The 15,668-nt window shown below is 59.0% G+C and overlaps 1 protein-coding gene across 1 annotated transcript; it reads right to left on the reverse strand.

The window, feature by feature from the left end:
• Positions 1-242: 242 nt before the first annotated feature.
• Positions 243-15,206, reverse strand: AMZ1 (archaelysin family metallopeptidase 1). The gene is made up of 7 exons (XM_033095715.1): positions 15,068-15,206; positions 9,307-9,804; positions 8,625-8,792; positions 4,758-4,886; positions 4,314-4,483; positions 3,719-3,895; positions 243-1,493 (listed from the first exon to the last, which is right to left on the reverse strand). The coding sequence occupies exons 2-7, from the start codon at positions 9,608-9,610 to the stop codon at positions 969-971; spliced, it is 1,473 nt and encodes a 490-aa protein (XP_032951606.1). The 5' UTR covers positions 9,611-9,804; positions 15,068-15,206; the 3' UTR covers positions 243-968.
• Positions 15,207-15,668: the final 462 nt, after the last annotated feature.

A 15,668-nucleotide genomic window follows, 5' to 3' on the forward strand; every position in this document is an offset into this window, starting at 1 on the left:
CTTGCGTGGTGGGCCCCTCCTACTTCTACATTTATATTTTGTACTATTTTTCATAGAAGCCTCCAAAACTGTATAAGCTACCCACAAAATGTGTGAGCTGCCCCTTTCCAGATGGGAAAAGTAGCTGTGACCCACTCATCACGCCATAGGAATTCTGTCGCGATCAGAAGGTTCTCAGCCTGGGACTCTTGCAACGCAGGCAGACGGGGGCACTGATAGTGAAAACGGCCCAGTCACCAGGAAAACAATCAAATGTATATACATAAAAGCTTCAAATGACGGCAGCAAAATTTGACAAAAATTAAAGGGAGGCTAACATAGTTCTGTCAGTTGCCAAGAGAACAACGGCTAGAACGAAACAAAAAGAAATCAGGACAGACAGAGGCATAAGGAACACTAACTGGCCAGATCCCAGGCCACCTTTGTCAGACACTGTCCCAAGAGGCAACTGCCTGTTTCACCAGCAAGTTGCAGCAGGCAGGGCCGTGCCCTGCCCACCTTCCCACCTGCAACACCGTCAGAAGAAGTGGCAGAGTTCCGTGGCACACCCTCCAGTGGGTGGTGGCCATCCAGAACTTTCTCGGAGACGCCACGTGAAGTCCCTAAGGACCAGACTGCTGTCAGCAGGCAGGAGGCACCCCTTTGTGGGGGGACATTGCAGGTAGAAACAACGCCCCCACTTCCCTCGAGGAGAGACCCCAGCTATGGGCCTTGGGAGCCAAGTTGGCAATAGCGCGGCCCCCTGCCTCCTTCCTCCCATGTTGACGTCCAGGCTGGGCTGGGGTGTGGGAGCAAGTGGTCAGTAGGACACAGGGCCTAAGAGAGCCGTCTGAAGACAGATTTTCCTCAGCTTCCCTAGAGATACCGCCCCGTGACCCCTGGGGACCCACAGCGCCCTAGGTCACTGGATGGTGACAGGCATTGGCGTCCTAGGGAAAGGCAGACATTGCACAGGACACAGCACTGGGCTAATTGTCCTCGGCCTTCCAACGACAGGGAGAAGCGTCCACCCTGGACAATTGGCGCGTGCTCAGCCTCTTCCTCAGGGAGGACAGCTTGTCCCCCAGCACCTTCCGCAGCCCTGCACCGTTTCTGCTGCAGGCCAAGTCCCGCCGCACAGCCGGGAGCCTCCCTGTGAACATCTCCCAGCGGGCCAGCGCGTCCACGGCTCTGTCCACCCGTGCCAGCTCCTCCTCTGTCACCTCCCTCTCCAGGGCCTGGATGCACGTCGCCAGCCACCGGCTGTGCTCTGCGATGGCCTCCGAGGCCACCAGGGAGTCCAGCCCGTCCTGGGGCTCCAGCTCTGCCGAGAAGGTGTGGGTCCATGCGTTGGGAGTGAGGGGCTCGGACAGGCTGGTGCCAGGCTCCGAGTCGCTGTCACAGCACAGGCCCGAGTCCGCACTGCTTGGCGAGCTGTCCTCCGACACGGACAGCTCCCCCGCCTGCTGGCCGGGCAGCATCCCCGCCACTGCTTGTGTCCAGGCATGCAATTTCTGCGAGGGAGAGACACTGGCGGTTTTCTCTGCTCATTTAGCCAAGGGGACCCCACTGTCCCCAGCTACCCAGGCACATGGCGGGCTCGTGACGCAGAGTCCTGACAAGCACTTTCTGAGCCGAGCCCGATGCAGCAGTTCGCAGGAGCCCACTCGCAGACTCAGGCCTCGCAAACCCGCTGCTCAGCTGCCATCAGTCAAAGTTAAAGTACAGAGTTTACAATTCAACTTGCAAATTATATTAAAAGCAAAGGGAATAAACGCCCCAAACTCCAATCACTTCCTCGTCTCCACTGCACTTTCCTCTGACCACTGCTCTGGGTTATCCCGCCTCTCTGTGTGGTGACCACACCAACACGCTCTACCCAATGCTGCCCTCAGTGACAGCCGGAAACCGGCCGTGGTGACAGTAATCACACCATGGAAACTGGCAGCCTCCACAAATCAAGGCTTTGTGTTTACAGCTGTCACCAGCACAGGGCCACCTGGTGCGAACAGACAGCAGAGACCTTTCCTGTCCAGGGCCTCGGTCATCACTGTCACTACCAGAGTCCTCAGGAGCTGACCCAATGGCCAGGACTGACCAGCGCTCTGGGGATCACGTGGGCAGCTCCCCTCCTACAGCCTGGAAGGCCAGGGTCCTGCCAGGCCTCCCCCTCCTCCGAGGGGCACGGCTGTGACAGCTGCCCTCGTCCCCATTCGAGGGTGGAGCACCCCTTCCTCCTCAGAGCCCCTCCAGTCACATGGATGAGGCTTCCGCGGGGGAAAGGGAGTGGGCCCGACATTTCAGGGAGTTCTCTGGGTGGAAAGGAGGGGCTACCCTCCAGGGTGGTCCAGAGGATTCCCTGGGTCAGAGGTCAGGGGTGTAAGGGCAGGGCATACAAGGCCTGGATGTTCGTGTCAGGTGGGTGAACAAGACCCGAGGAAGGACAGAAATGAGAATCCAGGCCTTTCTCAGACCTGAGGCTGACCTTGTTTACCTCACACACGGCGAGAGGATCACAAGCCCCTTCCTTCTGACACTGCACTGGTGACGACAGCCTTGGCTGGACACCGATGACCGTGCCCATTCCGACCTCACGAGGACCACTGTTAGCTCCTCTGCAGCTGAGACTCGAGGACCCGCCGCCTCCCTGCAGCCCTACACCTTGGGTTCCCCACTCCAACAGGCAGGCCACTTGCTCCACGCTCCTTGTATTCTGTTTCCCATGGAGCCGTGCAAGGAGGCAGCCTGTGACCTGGAAATGCCCGGCCCCCTAGTTCAGAGGTTATCAAAGTGGGGTCCCCGAGCAGCGCCTGGGAACCTGTTAGAAATGCAAGTCCTCACCCGGCCCAGAGGCACCGAGTCTGAGAGCCCCGCACCTGAGTACAGCACGGGGACCGAAACCTGGACCATCACCGAAACCTGGACCGTCAGCGAAACCCACACTTTGAGACCCGACGGCCTGTCTCCAAGAGAAACAGATGGGCTTCCGGAACCTCAAATACAGTGGAATTCATTTAAAGCTTTTGGCTTGAAATTTTTGGTTTTAAAATTAAGCCGAAGCTACTTGGTGACAGGCCTTTGCCTTTATTTTAAAATCAGTGTTTTCATCCAAAGGTGGGTTTAAAGAAAAAAATAAACACCCACTGCCTTTGAACTATGAACTCAGAGTAAAATTTCTGAGTTCATAACCTATGAAACCTATCATAGGATACGGTTTCAACCTGCAGTGGAGCAGCTGACTCACTTCCTGGGGCCGCGGGCCCGGCCGTGCCTCGCGCCACCAGGAGAGGGCGGCGTGGCCATGCTGGCTCCACCACAGGGCTGCAGGGGCCGCGCTCAGTCTGGTTCGGCTTCCTCCCGAGGGGCCTGCCCTTCCTCTGGGCGGCAGTGAGCGTGCAGAGAAAAGGCAGCGCGGGGACCACACCATCCGTGTGCCCTTTCGCGATACAAGATCCTGTGTGAGCTGAGCACCAGGACAGGGTCCTGCACTGAGCAGTGCTCCATGGACCTAGCTCTTGTTGACGGAAACAAGCCATTGCCCCTCGTCCCTCCTGCACCCAGTGCTACCTGCCCCGGCCTAAGGACGCTACGTGCTGCCGGTGAGGCCAGTGACTCCCAGAGAGCTTGACACAGTGACAGCTCCCAACCCCCACCCCAGCACACAATTCTACAAACGACACCCCTCCGTTCCCACTGACTCCCTGGGGTGCCCGCTCTGCAGGCCAGGAGCCCAGCTCACCTTGTACCTCTCCACCAGCTTAAAGCCCAGGATGTGCTGCAGCTTCCGCAGGCAGATGGGACACAGGTCCAGGGGCCGTCGCAGGGCCTCGTCCAGGCTGAGCACCCCCTGCATGAGGCAGCGTAGCCAGCGGCAGCTCCCCAGGCCGAGTAGGTGGCAGAGCTCGTGGCATGTGACCTGAGGGAGAAGGCCCCCACTGTCCCTGCAGCCTTGACCCCTACCACCCAGGGCAGCCCCTCCCGCCCCGACACTGCCCACACAGGGCGCCGATGACAGCTCTGGGCGGCAGGGATGCAGGCGATCTGGTGTGGAGCCTGAAGGCAGACAGACGGGTTCAAATCCCAACCCTGCCACTTCACAGCTGTGTGCCCTTGGGCAAAAGACTTGGTGTCGCTGAAGTGAATGGTCTCCCTTGTCACTGGGAGGACCAGACAGTGTAAGTGGCTGGACACAGGGCCCAACAGCTGTCCACTCATGTCCTCCTATCTGATCCCTGGAGCTCTCCGGCACCCCCAGGCCTCCCGCTGGTGCCTTTCCTTGCCCCCATCTCCTCCCACCACTGTGCAGCGCTCCTGCACCCGTCCTTCAGGCCCACCTTGCAGCACTGGACCATCGCCAGGGTGCTGAAGCATAGGGTCCGGCCTTCGTCCCGCAGGGTGGTCTTGGGATCGTCTGCCACCACCTGTGCCCCGGCCGGGTCCAAGGCGCTGGGCCTCACCTTCAGGAGCTCCCCCGAGAACCGGGCAAAGCTGCAGATACCCACCTCTGGGGAGGCAGTGAGAAGGGGCTCCAGGGGCAGCCTTGGCCTTAGGAGCCCAGGGGCAAAGCCACCCAGTCCTGAAGGCCCAGCCCTGCCAGCATGTCCACGTGACAGCGACCAAGGAAGGGGCAGAGTCGCAGCCTGAGGGGCTTGGATGGGGGCTGCAAGTTCAAGAGCAGCTGTTTCCATGCACACACGTTCCCCAGGATGGGGCTCTTGGGTGACAGCCAGGAGGGGTTCGACGCCCTCACCTGTGCCCAGGGTGGGGTGCCAGCTCACCGTGCCCCGGGAGGAACGTGCCAAAGGTGAAGCTCCAGGCCTCGCAGGGGTACAGGTCGGACAGCGTCAGGCCCAGCACGCAGAGCGCGTCTCCCGGTTTGCTATTCTTCAGGAAGTCCAGGATGCCCTCTGGGATGGGTGACAGAGGGACGTGAGGAGGAGGCCGCGACCCCGTGTCCCAGCCCCGGGCCCAGAGCAGGCACACTCTGTCACCCTTCTTCCTCTGCCTCAGACCAGCCCTTCCCAAAGTTGGACACGAGCTAGTGACACTGTGAGAAATGGTCAGACTGAGCAGCCAGGCAGCGAGCGCAGTGTGGAGTGGGGACCTCCGGCCTGGGCCTCGGAGTCTCCGTATCCCAAGCTGTTGGAAGAGCTGGGTGGACAAGGTGTGTCCAGGACGCCCAGTGCCATCAGAGTGACGACACCTGAGAGACCACGGGCCATCGAGTCTGGCGTTGAGAGGGACAGTGCCACCGCAGCCACGCAGTAGGGGGGACGAGCTGCCTGGCCAGCTGATTGACAGCCCCAGAGACACCCACGTCCTAGACAGTGGTCCCCCGTGTGCCAGAATGGACTTTGTGATGACATTAAAGGCCTTAAAATGGGAAAGTTATTCTGGATCATCCAGGCGGAGCCAAGGACAGCACCAGGGTCCTGGTAGGAGGGAGGAAGGAGGTCAGAGCTCTGAGGGAGCTACGCTGCCCACTGTGAAGGCAGAGGGCAGGGCTCAGCCACAAGCCGAGGTGGAGGGGTCCCTCGACTCCCCCAGAGCCTGCCAACCCCTGAATTGTGGTCCCCAGAACCGTATGACAACGAATGTTCTTTAGCCCTCTGTTTGCAGTGACTTGTGACAGCAGCAGAGGGCACTGATACAGCTCCCAGGAGTGTGGGTGCAGCTAGACAGGCCGAGGCGGGGGGACTGAGCCTGGAGCAGGGGGCAGTGAGGAGGAGCCCAGAGCGGAATGGCCAGCGCGGGCGACACCGGGACAGGGTCTCAGAGCGATGGAGCAAGGAGGGGCGAGGAAGCCACGCAACCCAGAGAGAAGGCGAGAGACGTGTTCCGAGGGCTTTAGGTAAAGGAACGAGCGTGATGGGAATAGCGGCGGCGTGCCGCGGCCCGCTGGGATGGGTGGGGGCCGGGTGGGGCTGTGGGAGCAGGGCGGCCTGCTGCAGGGCGGGCAGCGAGTCCCCTTCGATTGTGCTTCCTCTGCCAAAAGGAAGCAGGGTCAACATTGGAAAGGAGCAGGAGGAGCCGTGAGGGGCAGGGGCGCGGACCCCCTTGGGCTCATGGTCACGCATGTGAGAGACCCTCGGCGGTGCGTGTTTCCACAGCTGCCACGCAGATGGGAGTTGGCCTGCCCCAGGGGTGCACAGGACGGGGAGGAGGGCAGGAGGGATTATGATGAAGCAACATGAGACCAGAGGACAGGAGGCAGATCGGGGCTGAAGAAGGTGGGGCCCCACAGGTGGTGCCTGATGGACAAAGCCCGTGAGTCAGGGAGCTAACTAGACAGGTGAGCTGGGCAGTCAGGGAGGCCTGGTGACTGAGACGCTGCAATCCTGATGGCAGGCGAGCGGCCACGCAGCCTCAGCCATGCCGTCCAGAGGAGACAAATGAGTCGAATGTGCACCTGAATTTTAAATTTTACTGATTTTAAAGTAAAATAGATCGAATTGATTTTAATAACACTTCATTTAACCTAAAGTAGCCAAAATATTATTTTAACGTGTAATCAAATATTTAAAAATTAAAAGCTTGTTTGCACTGCTTTTCATACTGAATCTTTAGCCCCATGTGCATGTTGCACGTAATGCAGAGCTCGTGTCGCCAGCCACCTTTTGTGTTCAGTAGCCACACGTGGCCAGTGGCTACTGCCCTGGACAGCACAGGTCTAGGGTGTGACCTTGGAAATGAGTGGCTGAGGTCTTAAAGAAAGGCCAAGGAATTTTAGCTCTTAAGGTGACAATGATGATAGTTATAGGTTGAATTGTGTCCCCCAAAACACATATTGAAGTCCTCATTTCCTGTACCTGAAACGTGACCCTGTATGACAGGACCTTTGCAGATGTAATCGAGTTAAGAGGGGGTCCCTACCGTGGCCCTAATCCAGTAAGTCAGGTGTCCTTATAAGAAGAGGAGACAGACACATAGGGAAGAAGCGCTGTGATGATGGGGGCCGAGACTGGCGTGATTCTACTACAAGCTGGGAACCCTCGGACTCCCGGGGCCTCCAGCAGCTGGAGAGGCAGAAAGGACCCTCCCCTGGAGCCTTCAGACAGAGGATGGCCATGCTGACACCTTGGTCTCAGACTCGGGCCTCAAGCCTCTGAGACAATACATTTCCGTTGTTTTAAGCCATCCAGCCTGTGGCACGTTGTCACGAGCCCCAGGAAACTAGTAGAGTGATCTAAAGCAAGCCGATCTGACCGCCAGAATTTAACCCAGCGTAACCTCTGGGCTGTACCTGCTTGTTGACCCTTCCAGACTCCGTGCAGCCCCTGAAGTGTGGGTCAGGGCAGCCGTTGGATTACTCGGCGTTGGGGGTAAAAAGCAGAGGCAACACTGGTACCTCATAAACTCCTGGGGCAGCTAGGACGGACACTTGGCGTCTCCTGAGTCTGTCAGAGGCACGAGTCAGGTGGAAGCAACGGCAGGCGTGATGGCACTGCATGCGGCACGGAGGGCGTGAGGGGTGGGGAGGCTGGGGCCAACAGGCAGGGAGTCCCGGGCCCTGCATCTGGGCACCAGCCCCGCCCGCCATTGCTCTCTGGGCCCCACTCCAGACCCTCGGGGACGGGGGAAGGCTGTGCCCAGTGAGCAGGAGGCGTCTCAGAGTGACCAAACCTGAAGCCTGGGACATAGAAAGGAACATGCCATCATCAGATGGCACCCATCCCAGCCAGGAGGCCCCTGTCAACCCTGAAACATAAACTCCTGTCTGGAGAAAAGTCACATCATCCCAGACCTCGACTCCTCAAAAGTCAAACAGTAAGTTCTCCAGCTAACAACCAAAAACGAGACGCGCGGTGAGGCAGAGACGGCAGGCAGGCACCAGCGTGCCAAACAGGAATCACCCAATACAGGACGAAAAGCACTGTGTTTGTGGATGGAAATGCTGACCTCAGACATTTTAGCAGGGAACTGGAAACCATGAAAAAGGGACGCTGCTCATTGGAAAAAGAATCCAGCAAGTAGAGAACTGAAAACCTGTGGTAACGGAAATTAGGGACTCAACACATGTATAATAGCGGGTCGGGTGAAGCTAACGAGAATAACTGGGGGAGGATAGCTCATGGGCTAAACACAGGAAAGAGACGGTGGGGAGGCGAGCAGGAAGGACCGGCAGGACGCCGCGGCTGCAGGCAGTGTGTGCAGGCAGGCAGGCAGCGGCTGAGCACCTCCCACGACAGATGAAACCGTCAGTCCACTCGCCCCAGCCATTCTGCGGACCTCCCTCACCTTGAGTCTGGTCTCATACACCTGAGTGCCCAGCCCACCTGTGCCACCACTCAAGCCAGCTCCTTTTCTCCAGCTGCCAGCGGCCCCAGGGATTGGAGGGGTGGGGGCTCTTTTAGACAGGAGGCTGGAGAGAGACGTTGGAAGGCCTGACCCAAGCCGCCTCCGGGCTCTGCGTGCCCTGGAGTTTCCTAGCAGACACTGGGCTGTACAGTCGAGTCTGCACACACTTCTGGGTGGCGAAGGAGCATCATCTTAGTCCTCCTGTTCAAAAGTCTGGGAAATAGATGTTTCCCACCAAGAAGAGGGGTGGACAATCCTTCCTTCTCCCGGGCTCCATCCTCCCACCTTTGCCTTCCGGAAAAGGCCTTCTGACAAGTGGGGGTGGGAGGAGCCCGTGCCACACTCACCTGTGTGCAGCTGCAGCCTGTCAGAGTCCTGACTGCGCCGCGACGAGCAGCGGATGGACGCGGCGGGCACGGAGGGCAGGCACCTGACCTGTAGTCCCAGGAAGAAGGCCTCCGTGCAGCTCTGCAGGGAGGCCAGGAGGGCACTGCGCACCAGCCCCTCACTCAGATCTGGGGGCGGAGCAGACCCGTCAGCCCGCCTACTCCCCAGAGCGACCCCCAGGGTGCCCAGCACTCAGGGATCCCCCGCTGGCCCCGCCTACTCCTCAGAAGCCCCCCCAGGGAGCCCAGCACCCCAGAATCCCACCCCAGCACCAGCTTCTAGGCCAAAAAGGCTGACATGGACCTGCCTTTACAGAGTGGTGAGTCAGGCACAGAAATGAGACATTAAAGCACATCATTTTTAAAAGGTCAAAAAATAAGGAGGAAAATGGAAGAAAGACCAATGCCCAGGTGAAAAACCAGTAATCACAATCGCAGTTGGACAGGAAGCCCCCAATCCCGAGCCCACCAGCACCATATTTCAGGCCCTGCCTGGGATCCAGGTAGACACCCCGTGCCCAGTTCACGCCCTTGTGTCCACAGTGGGGTCCTGATGGCTCCAGGACACGCCCTCCAGCTCTTCACCCAGTTGTGTGCCCCCAGCCCTCTGGGACATGGGGTACATGCCCCCCAACCCTGGTACCGATTGGCTGTAGGTAGATGTGCTTCCGAGCGGGGACCCGCCGCCTGGTCCGCAGGCCGGCGTGGAAGGTTGCAAAGTCCTCGGGGGCTTCGGGGCGGCTGAGGAGCCAGTCAAATGCCGTGTGGATGAACGGGGTGCAAAACAGGGTCCTCTGGGGACTGTAGGCCTCGGCCAGGAAGAGCCTCTCAGCCGGGGAGAAGGCAGACATGTAGAGCTGCTGCAGGGCTGGGTCTGTGGACACCAGGGCGTCCTTCAGGGCCCGGGGGCCGAGGCTGAACTCCTGGGCTGGCCGGCACTGCAGCATGGTGGGCCTGGCCACTGAGCAGGGACGGAGCTGCTGCAGCCCATGAACCCCCAGGGGACAGGGACAGCCACGATCTCGTCTAGAACCTTCCCGAGGGCTCCCTGCAGATGAACACTGGGAGCGGGCTCTGCCTGGCGTTGGGCCTTCTCAGCAACAGCGAAGGGTGGCGTGGACACCTCTCGCCCGTCGGTGCCCTGCAGGGGACATGCATGCTGAGCGCACAGGCCTGTTCTCAGACGGGGGTAAGGGGCCTCGTGGGGCTGTCAGAGGGAGCCCGGGCCCCCCAGGACGCTGCACTTCCACCCAGCGGAGCCAAAGGACGCCATTTATTTCATCCCTCTCTGGCAGGCTGGGTCCTTCACCAGCACCCAGTATGGAAAGGTCCTTCCCCACAGCACGGACACGTGTTTCCCCAGAACGTGGCTAGGCCACTAGCCCTGCGGGAACCCCACAGAGGGGCCCACAGGCCTGGTGAGGACAGCAGCCCAACACCCACTGCCCCCCCCAACTTTGTCCGAGCCCCAGCAGGAAGACCACCCACCTGGGGCCCCTCCAGGCAGGACACTGGCTGCTCCAGGCCCTCTGTGATCACCAAGAGCACACCATCCCCCGCAGCCCCTGCACCTCGGATCCCAGCCACAAGCTTTCCTGGCAGGGCCCATGTGCCCAAGAGAGGCAGCCATGATCCCTGAGTCCACATGGCCAGGCCGACCAGCCAGGCAAGCGTATGTGGGGAGGAAGACAGCCCCCCTGGTGCCCAGACCCAGAAGTTTGCCCCCCTAGGGGCGGGCACACATGCCAACCATGGAACGCTATAAATGGAGAGATACACAAAGCAAGAAAGAGCCCTTTAACTGTTGGGATAGACCAGGCAGGAGAGGAGCTGCCGTGGAGGGACAGATGGGCTGGGAGTGCGGTGATAAAGTCACCTTACAAACTGGAATTCTCCTTCTGAATGGGGCGTGGGGACTGGCGTATTGTGTGTGGGACAGAAACACCCTGCAAACCTACCAGTGAATGGCTGGCTCTGGTCACAGAGCCTGCTGTGGACTCTGTGCTATGTCTCGGTCCAAAGACACGTGATCGGCAGGGGTCCTAGACGGGGTGGGGATCCTCAAGGGACAGAAGGAGGGGTGAGGAAAGAACAAGCCAGAAACCAGGGAAAAGAGGATGCACAAATGAAAGTGCAGAGAGAAGGGAGATCAGAAGAAGAGAGCAGTGTGTGGCTGGTTCTTGGTTTAGAAAATCAAGCCAGATGTGCAAAACCTCTCGGCAAAGTAGAGAATGAGGCCTCCCAGCCGGAGCTGGAAAGCAGGACTGGGCCTTGTTTCTGTGAGTAGAAGGGAGAAAATAGCCACACTCCGTCAGCTAACCCCAATTTAAAACGTGCATCCGGAAAATCACTTTATATGTACCCACGCATGTATGTGTGTCCATGTGTGTATGTAAATATATATACATAGACACATATAGAGAGGGAGATTTGGTATATACATCAATTCTCCTCTGGAAAACTATCTAGCTATAACTTTTTGCAGAGGATATTATATACATATATATGTATATACATACACAGTTTTCCAGAATTAAGAGCTGGCTTCAATAAGGGGAGGGCCAGGATTGAATGCCCACTGATATCCGTCCCAACACAGAGAGCTGGGTTTTTCTTTCTGCATATAATTTTTTTTTACAAATTTAAGATCCAATTGCATGTGCAATCATATCCTTTTGACTTAGTACATTATGAATATATTCCCAAACCCTTAAACACTCTATAAAAAAAAATGCCATTTTTAACAGCTTCCCCAAAACACCGTGATGAAAAGCTTGGTACACACCCTGTGTTTCCATTTCCTTGGATAGATTCCCAGAAGAGAAGCTATTCTGTGCAGATGTTTAAGGAATCTTGATTTGTATCATCAAACTGCTTTCCAGAAAGGTCATGCCAGCTTACACCCGCCTCAGCCCCTGAAATTCTCAGTAATCAGTCAACAGCAAATGAAAATAATCACCAAGAGCACTGAATCCCCACCATGTTCCAGGCGGGGCTTCATCACTCTGGGATATGTGTCTAGTCCTGCCGGGCGTCGTGGGGTGTGGATGCAGGACCCCCTGCTTTCCTGGCCCAGAGCTCACTGGACCAAGCAAAAAGGAGGAGGTGCCCAGAGCCTGCCCGACTTCAACCCTGCGCCCAGAGCTGCGTTGAGCACCTGACACCTCGTGCATCTCACCAGCCTATTTTTGTGTCTGGATGCAGGTGATGTAACCCCCGCAAATGCTGCTGGCTCCTCTGAGACCTTCCACTCACCAACACCCTCACCGCACAGAGCTGGAGTGAGAGGCCTAACCACCAACAGTCACCTCTAAATTTTCCCCTAGTATCGTAGCTGCCTAGGAACTACTATTTCTGTAACTCAGAGTAGCCTATAAACTGTGTGCTTGGACACCGGAAGGGTCTGTGTCACAGCTTTCTAAAGCAGAAGAAAACAAGATGGGCTGATGTCCTCAGGTGGCCTGAACCAGCCCCAGGCGACACCTTCCTCACAGGCCACCGTCCCGTGAACCCCAAGATGACTCTGCATCCAGCACCTCATCTGAACTCACAACCAGCTGAAACGTAGCCACCAGGATCCACTGACCTTATAGCCAAGGAGACAGGCTCCGAGAGGGAGGCCACGTGCCCAGGGTTGCACCGCTCGCCAGATTCAGACACGGTTCTCCTGACTCCCAGGACAGTAGTTCTCATTTGCAGGCGCTCCTCCTGCCAACACCCACTCCCCTTACCACCTCCCAGACCCACTCAGGGGGCTCCACTGCCAGCAAACACCTCTAACCCAGGCCAAGCCTCGGGAAATGAGAAATGCCTTTTTACCAAAAGTTCAAGGACCCTGCCACATCCATCCCAGGTCTGACTTGGACCCAAACTGTAAACCTCAGGCTCATCTCAGCAGTTCAGAGAGAACCAAATCACGTGGCATGGGAAGGGCCACAGCAGACAGCTTCTCCAGGGCGCCAGAAGACTCGTGCAAGGGAACCAGTGACTACAGACGCTGCGACGGAAGGACCTCAGACATGGCAGCATCTGCAAAGGAGGCGGCCAGGAGCCAGCGCTGCAGTTCTCTGGTCGTAGGGCCCTGTACTGACACCCCTAGGACCCCAAGGGCTCCTGTCTACGTGGGCTCTGTCTCCCAGTACTCACTGTTCTGAACTTGAAACCGAGAAGTGTGTGAAACACAAGAACACAGTCCTGCCTCCGTCAGCACCACACTCATGTGGGCCAACAACGTCTCAGGACAGTGACAATGGTTCTGACCTCATGGGTCCACTGCAGGGTCCCCAGGACACACCTGGAGAACACTGTTTCCTTTCAGCACCCTCCTCCCTGGGACAGCTGTTTGCACACCTACGAGCTCCACGGAGAGCACGTGTGTGTTTGGAACAGCCACGTAGGACACCCACCCAGAGAAACCCCACGACGCCCTGCCCCAGCTCACAGCCTCTGGCCACAGCCGCCTGACAGGTGCCGAGAGCAGGGAAGCAGCGGCCAGGCCCACACTGGACGGGCGTGGGCTGGTGGCTCAGACCCAGCACAAGGCTGTTGGAGCCTCTCCGTCCTTCCACACGGGTCCTACTCTCTCTGGGGTCCAGACGTGGCCGTCTGTCTGCCCAGACAGCATTTCCTCTCAAGAAGCCTGTGTGGCCTCATTCATCTTTCTGGGTCACTCCCACCTGACCCTTCTATTCTGCTAGGTCATTTCTGCACAAGACGACTCGTCACGCAGAAGCTGGCCGTGTCCCAGAAGCCGGGTGCCACGGGAGGGAGCCGCAGTCAGGGCCAGCCCTCTCCGCTGTTCACCAACCTGCTAATCTTGGCAATGGTGGGTGCTCGGAAGGGAAACCTGCAACACCAGGCTGCGGCTGGCTGTCCTTCGGGCTCTGCCGCTGCCCGTCGCTCTCCTCTGCTATTTCAGGTCGCATGGCTGGGCAGTAACTGGCCCCCATTGCAAAGCCGTGACTCACACGGGAGCCCAAACTCTTAATATGCTAAAGGGGTTTCAGAAGTGGAAAAGGTCTAACTGTCGAGGTGGGACGGCAGTGGTGTCTGCCCTGCCCTGCTGATACTGGGGCCACTGCCAAACTTTTCAGCCAGCCAGCCCTTCCTCTGGGGAGCCTGCAGCCTCCTCTCTTAGCCTCTGTTTTGCCCAAAAGCCGGGAAAGGGCATGTCCTGGCCACTTCCTCCCCCAGGAAGGGTCTGCCAGAGGAAAGGGCAGGTTGACCGGCCAGGCGACCAAGGGTGTGGGTTGTTTCCAGCCTGGAGCCTGGACCCTAGTTCCCCCATCTGCCTGGGCAGATGCCCCAGCCTCTGGGCAAGAAAGGACGCTCTGATTCTTGTCACTGAGTACGCTTTACAAAACATGCCAGCAGCTGCATGGAGCTATTCATTAGCTGTCTGCCAGAACCCTCCAGACCTACTGATTTGCCCCTCGCAGTGCAGACCTGCGCTGTACAGGGTTTGAGGTTTCACACTTCTCAGAAGCCTTCCATTTGCTAGGAGGGGCACGGAGGGTTCAGACTACAGGGCGCAGGTCCCCTCGGCCTCCTGGCTTCCTGTTGAGGCTGCTGTCACTCGTGGGCACCAACTCCACTCCTGACACCGTTTCCTTCCCTGTGACAGAGGCAGGGAAGGACCCACATCTGCCCTCCTTCCAGCGCGCTCCGGACACACCAGAGGCTGGAGAGCAGCCCTCAGGAGCCTCCAGGCTCCCAGGGGGCCCCTCCCCCCACCTCGCCCACCCAGCTGGCCCAGGCCAAGAAATGCCTTCTTGCCGCCTGCCTGGGCTCTCCCACTGCCTGTTGGCTCCCAGCGCCAGAATAGCAAGCGGCAGCCCGGCGCCCTTTCCCGGAAAGCGGATCGCCCCAGCGGTCGCTGAGCCCCCTCCCTTCCCCTTGCCTGTTCTGGGCTCCCCGACCCGGCCGCGTGCCCTCTGAGAGGTCGGGGTCGGTCCTGGAAGCCCCAACCCTGAGCTGAGCGCGGCGCTGCACCAAGCCTTCCTCCTGCGCCTGCCGCGACCTCCCCACCTCCGGCCCCGGTGCGCCCTTGGTTTCCCCTCCCGCCTCGTGCAGCGGCTCGTTCGCCGCCGCCGGGGCGTCCTCGGGACTAGCGCGGAGGGACCTGCGCTGTGACCCAAGGCTTCCCGCCCGGACACTGCGCGTTCGGCTGAGCGTGCGGGCGCTGCCCACCACCACAGCGTGGCGGTCCCCTCTCGGTCCCCGCCGGGGTCCCCGTGCCCGGTGCTCCCCGCTGCGCGCCCCCATCCCCCCCACCCACCTCGCAGCCTGGATTCTCCCGGCGCCCCGATGTTCCCGGCCACGCGCCAGACTCCTCCCGGCTCCGCCGGTCCCCACTGCGCCCCCGCAGTCCTCCCACCTCCCCCCACTCCCCGCCGTGCCCCTACCTCGCAGCCCACGAGCCCGCAGAGGCAGCGAGGGCCGAGCACAGCGTGGACACTTGGCGTGGGCCACGAAAATCGAGGAGGTCCCGGCGTGACGTCAGCACGGAGCGGCAGGGACCGAGGCGCGACCGGGAGGAAAGTGTGAAGCCAGCAGACAGGAGAGGGGGCCGGCGCTGCCGCCGGGCCACACCCCGCCGCCGGTCTCCGCGCAGGGCCCCACACGTGGCTCACAGACCCTGACCTCTGCTGACCTCCTGCAGAGTGGGTGGGATGCCCCTGATGCCCCCAGAAATACCTGGGGGAGGACGGGGGGTTGGAGCCCGAGATCTAAAACTAAGCGGGTGAGAAAAGTAAAGGCAGAATGGCCAGGCGAGGCCCCCGGTGAGAGAGGTAATCCAGAGCTCCCGGGAGAAGGCACTGGTATCAGGGTTACCCCAGGAACGTGGGGGTGCAACTCCAATATATGACACGCAGCCTGGCCGTGTCATCACTGCCCCTGGGAACTCCCTCTTCGCTCGGCAGCCCTGCTATTAGAATGTAATTACCATGTTTTTTAGAACTTTTTACATACCAGGCCCAGTATGCTAAATGATTGACTATATCA

This window comes from Rhinolophus ferrumequinum, chromosome 24 (assembly GCF_004115265.2).
Source record: "Rhinolophus ferrumequinum isolate MPI-CBG mRhiFer1 chromosome 24, mRhiFer1_v1.p, whole genome shotgun sequence".
In the NCBI taxonomy this organism is placed as follows: Eukaryota; Metazoa; Chordata; class Mammalia; order Chiroptera; family Rhinolophidae; genus Rhinolophus; species Rhinolophus ferrumequinum.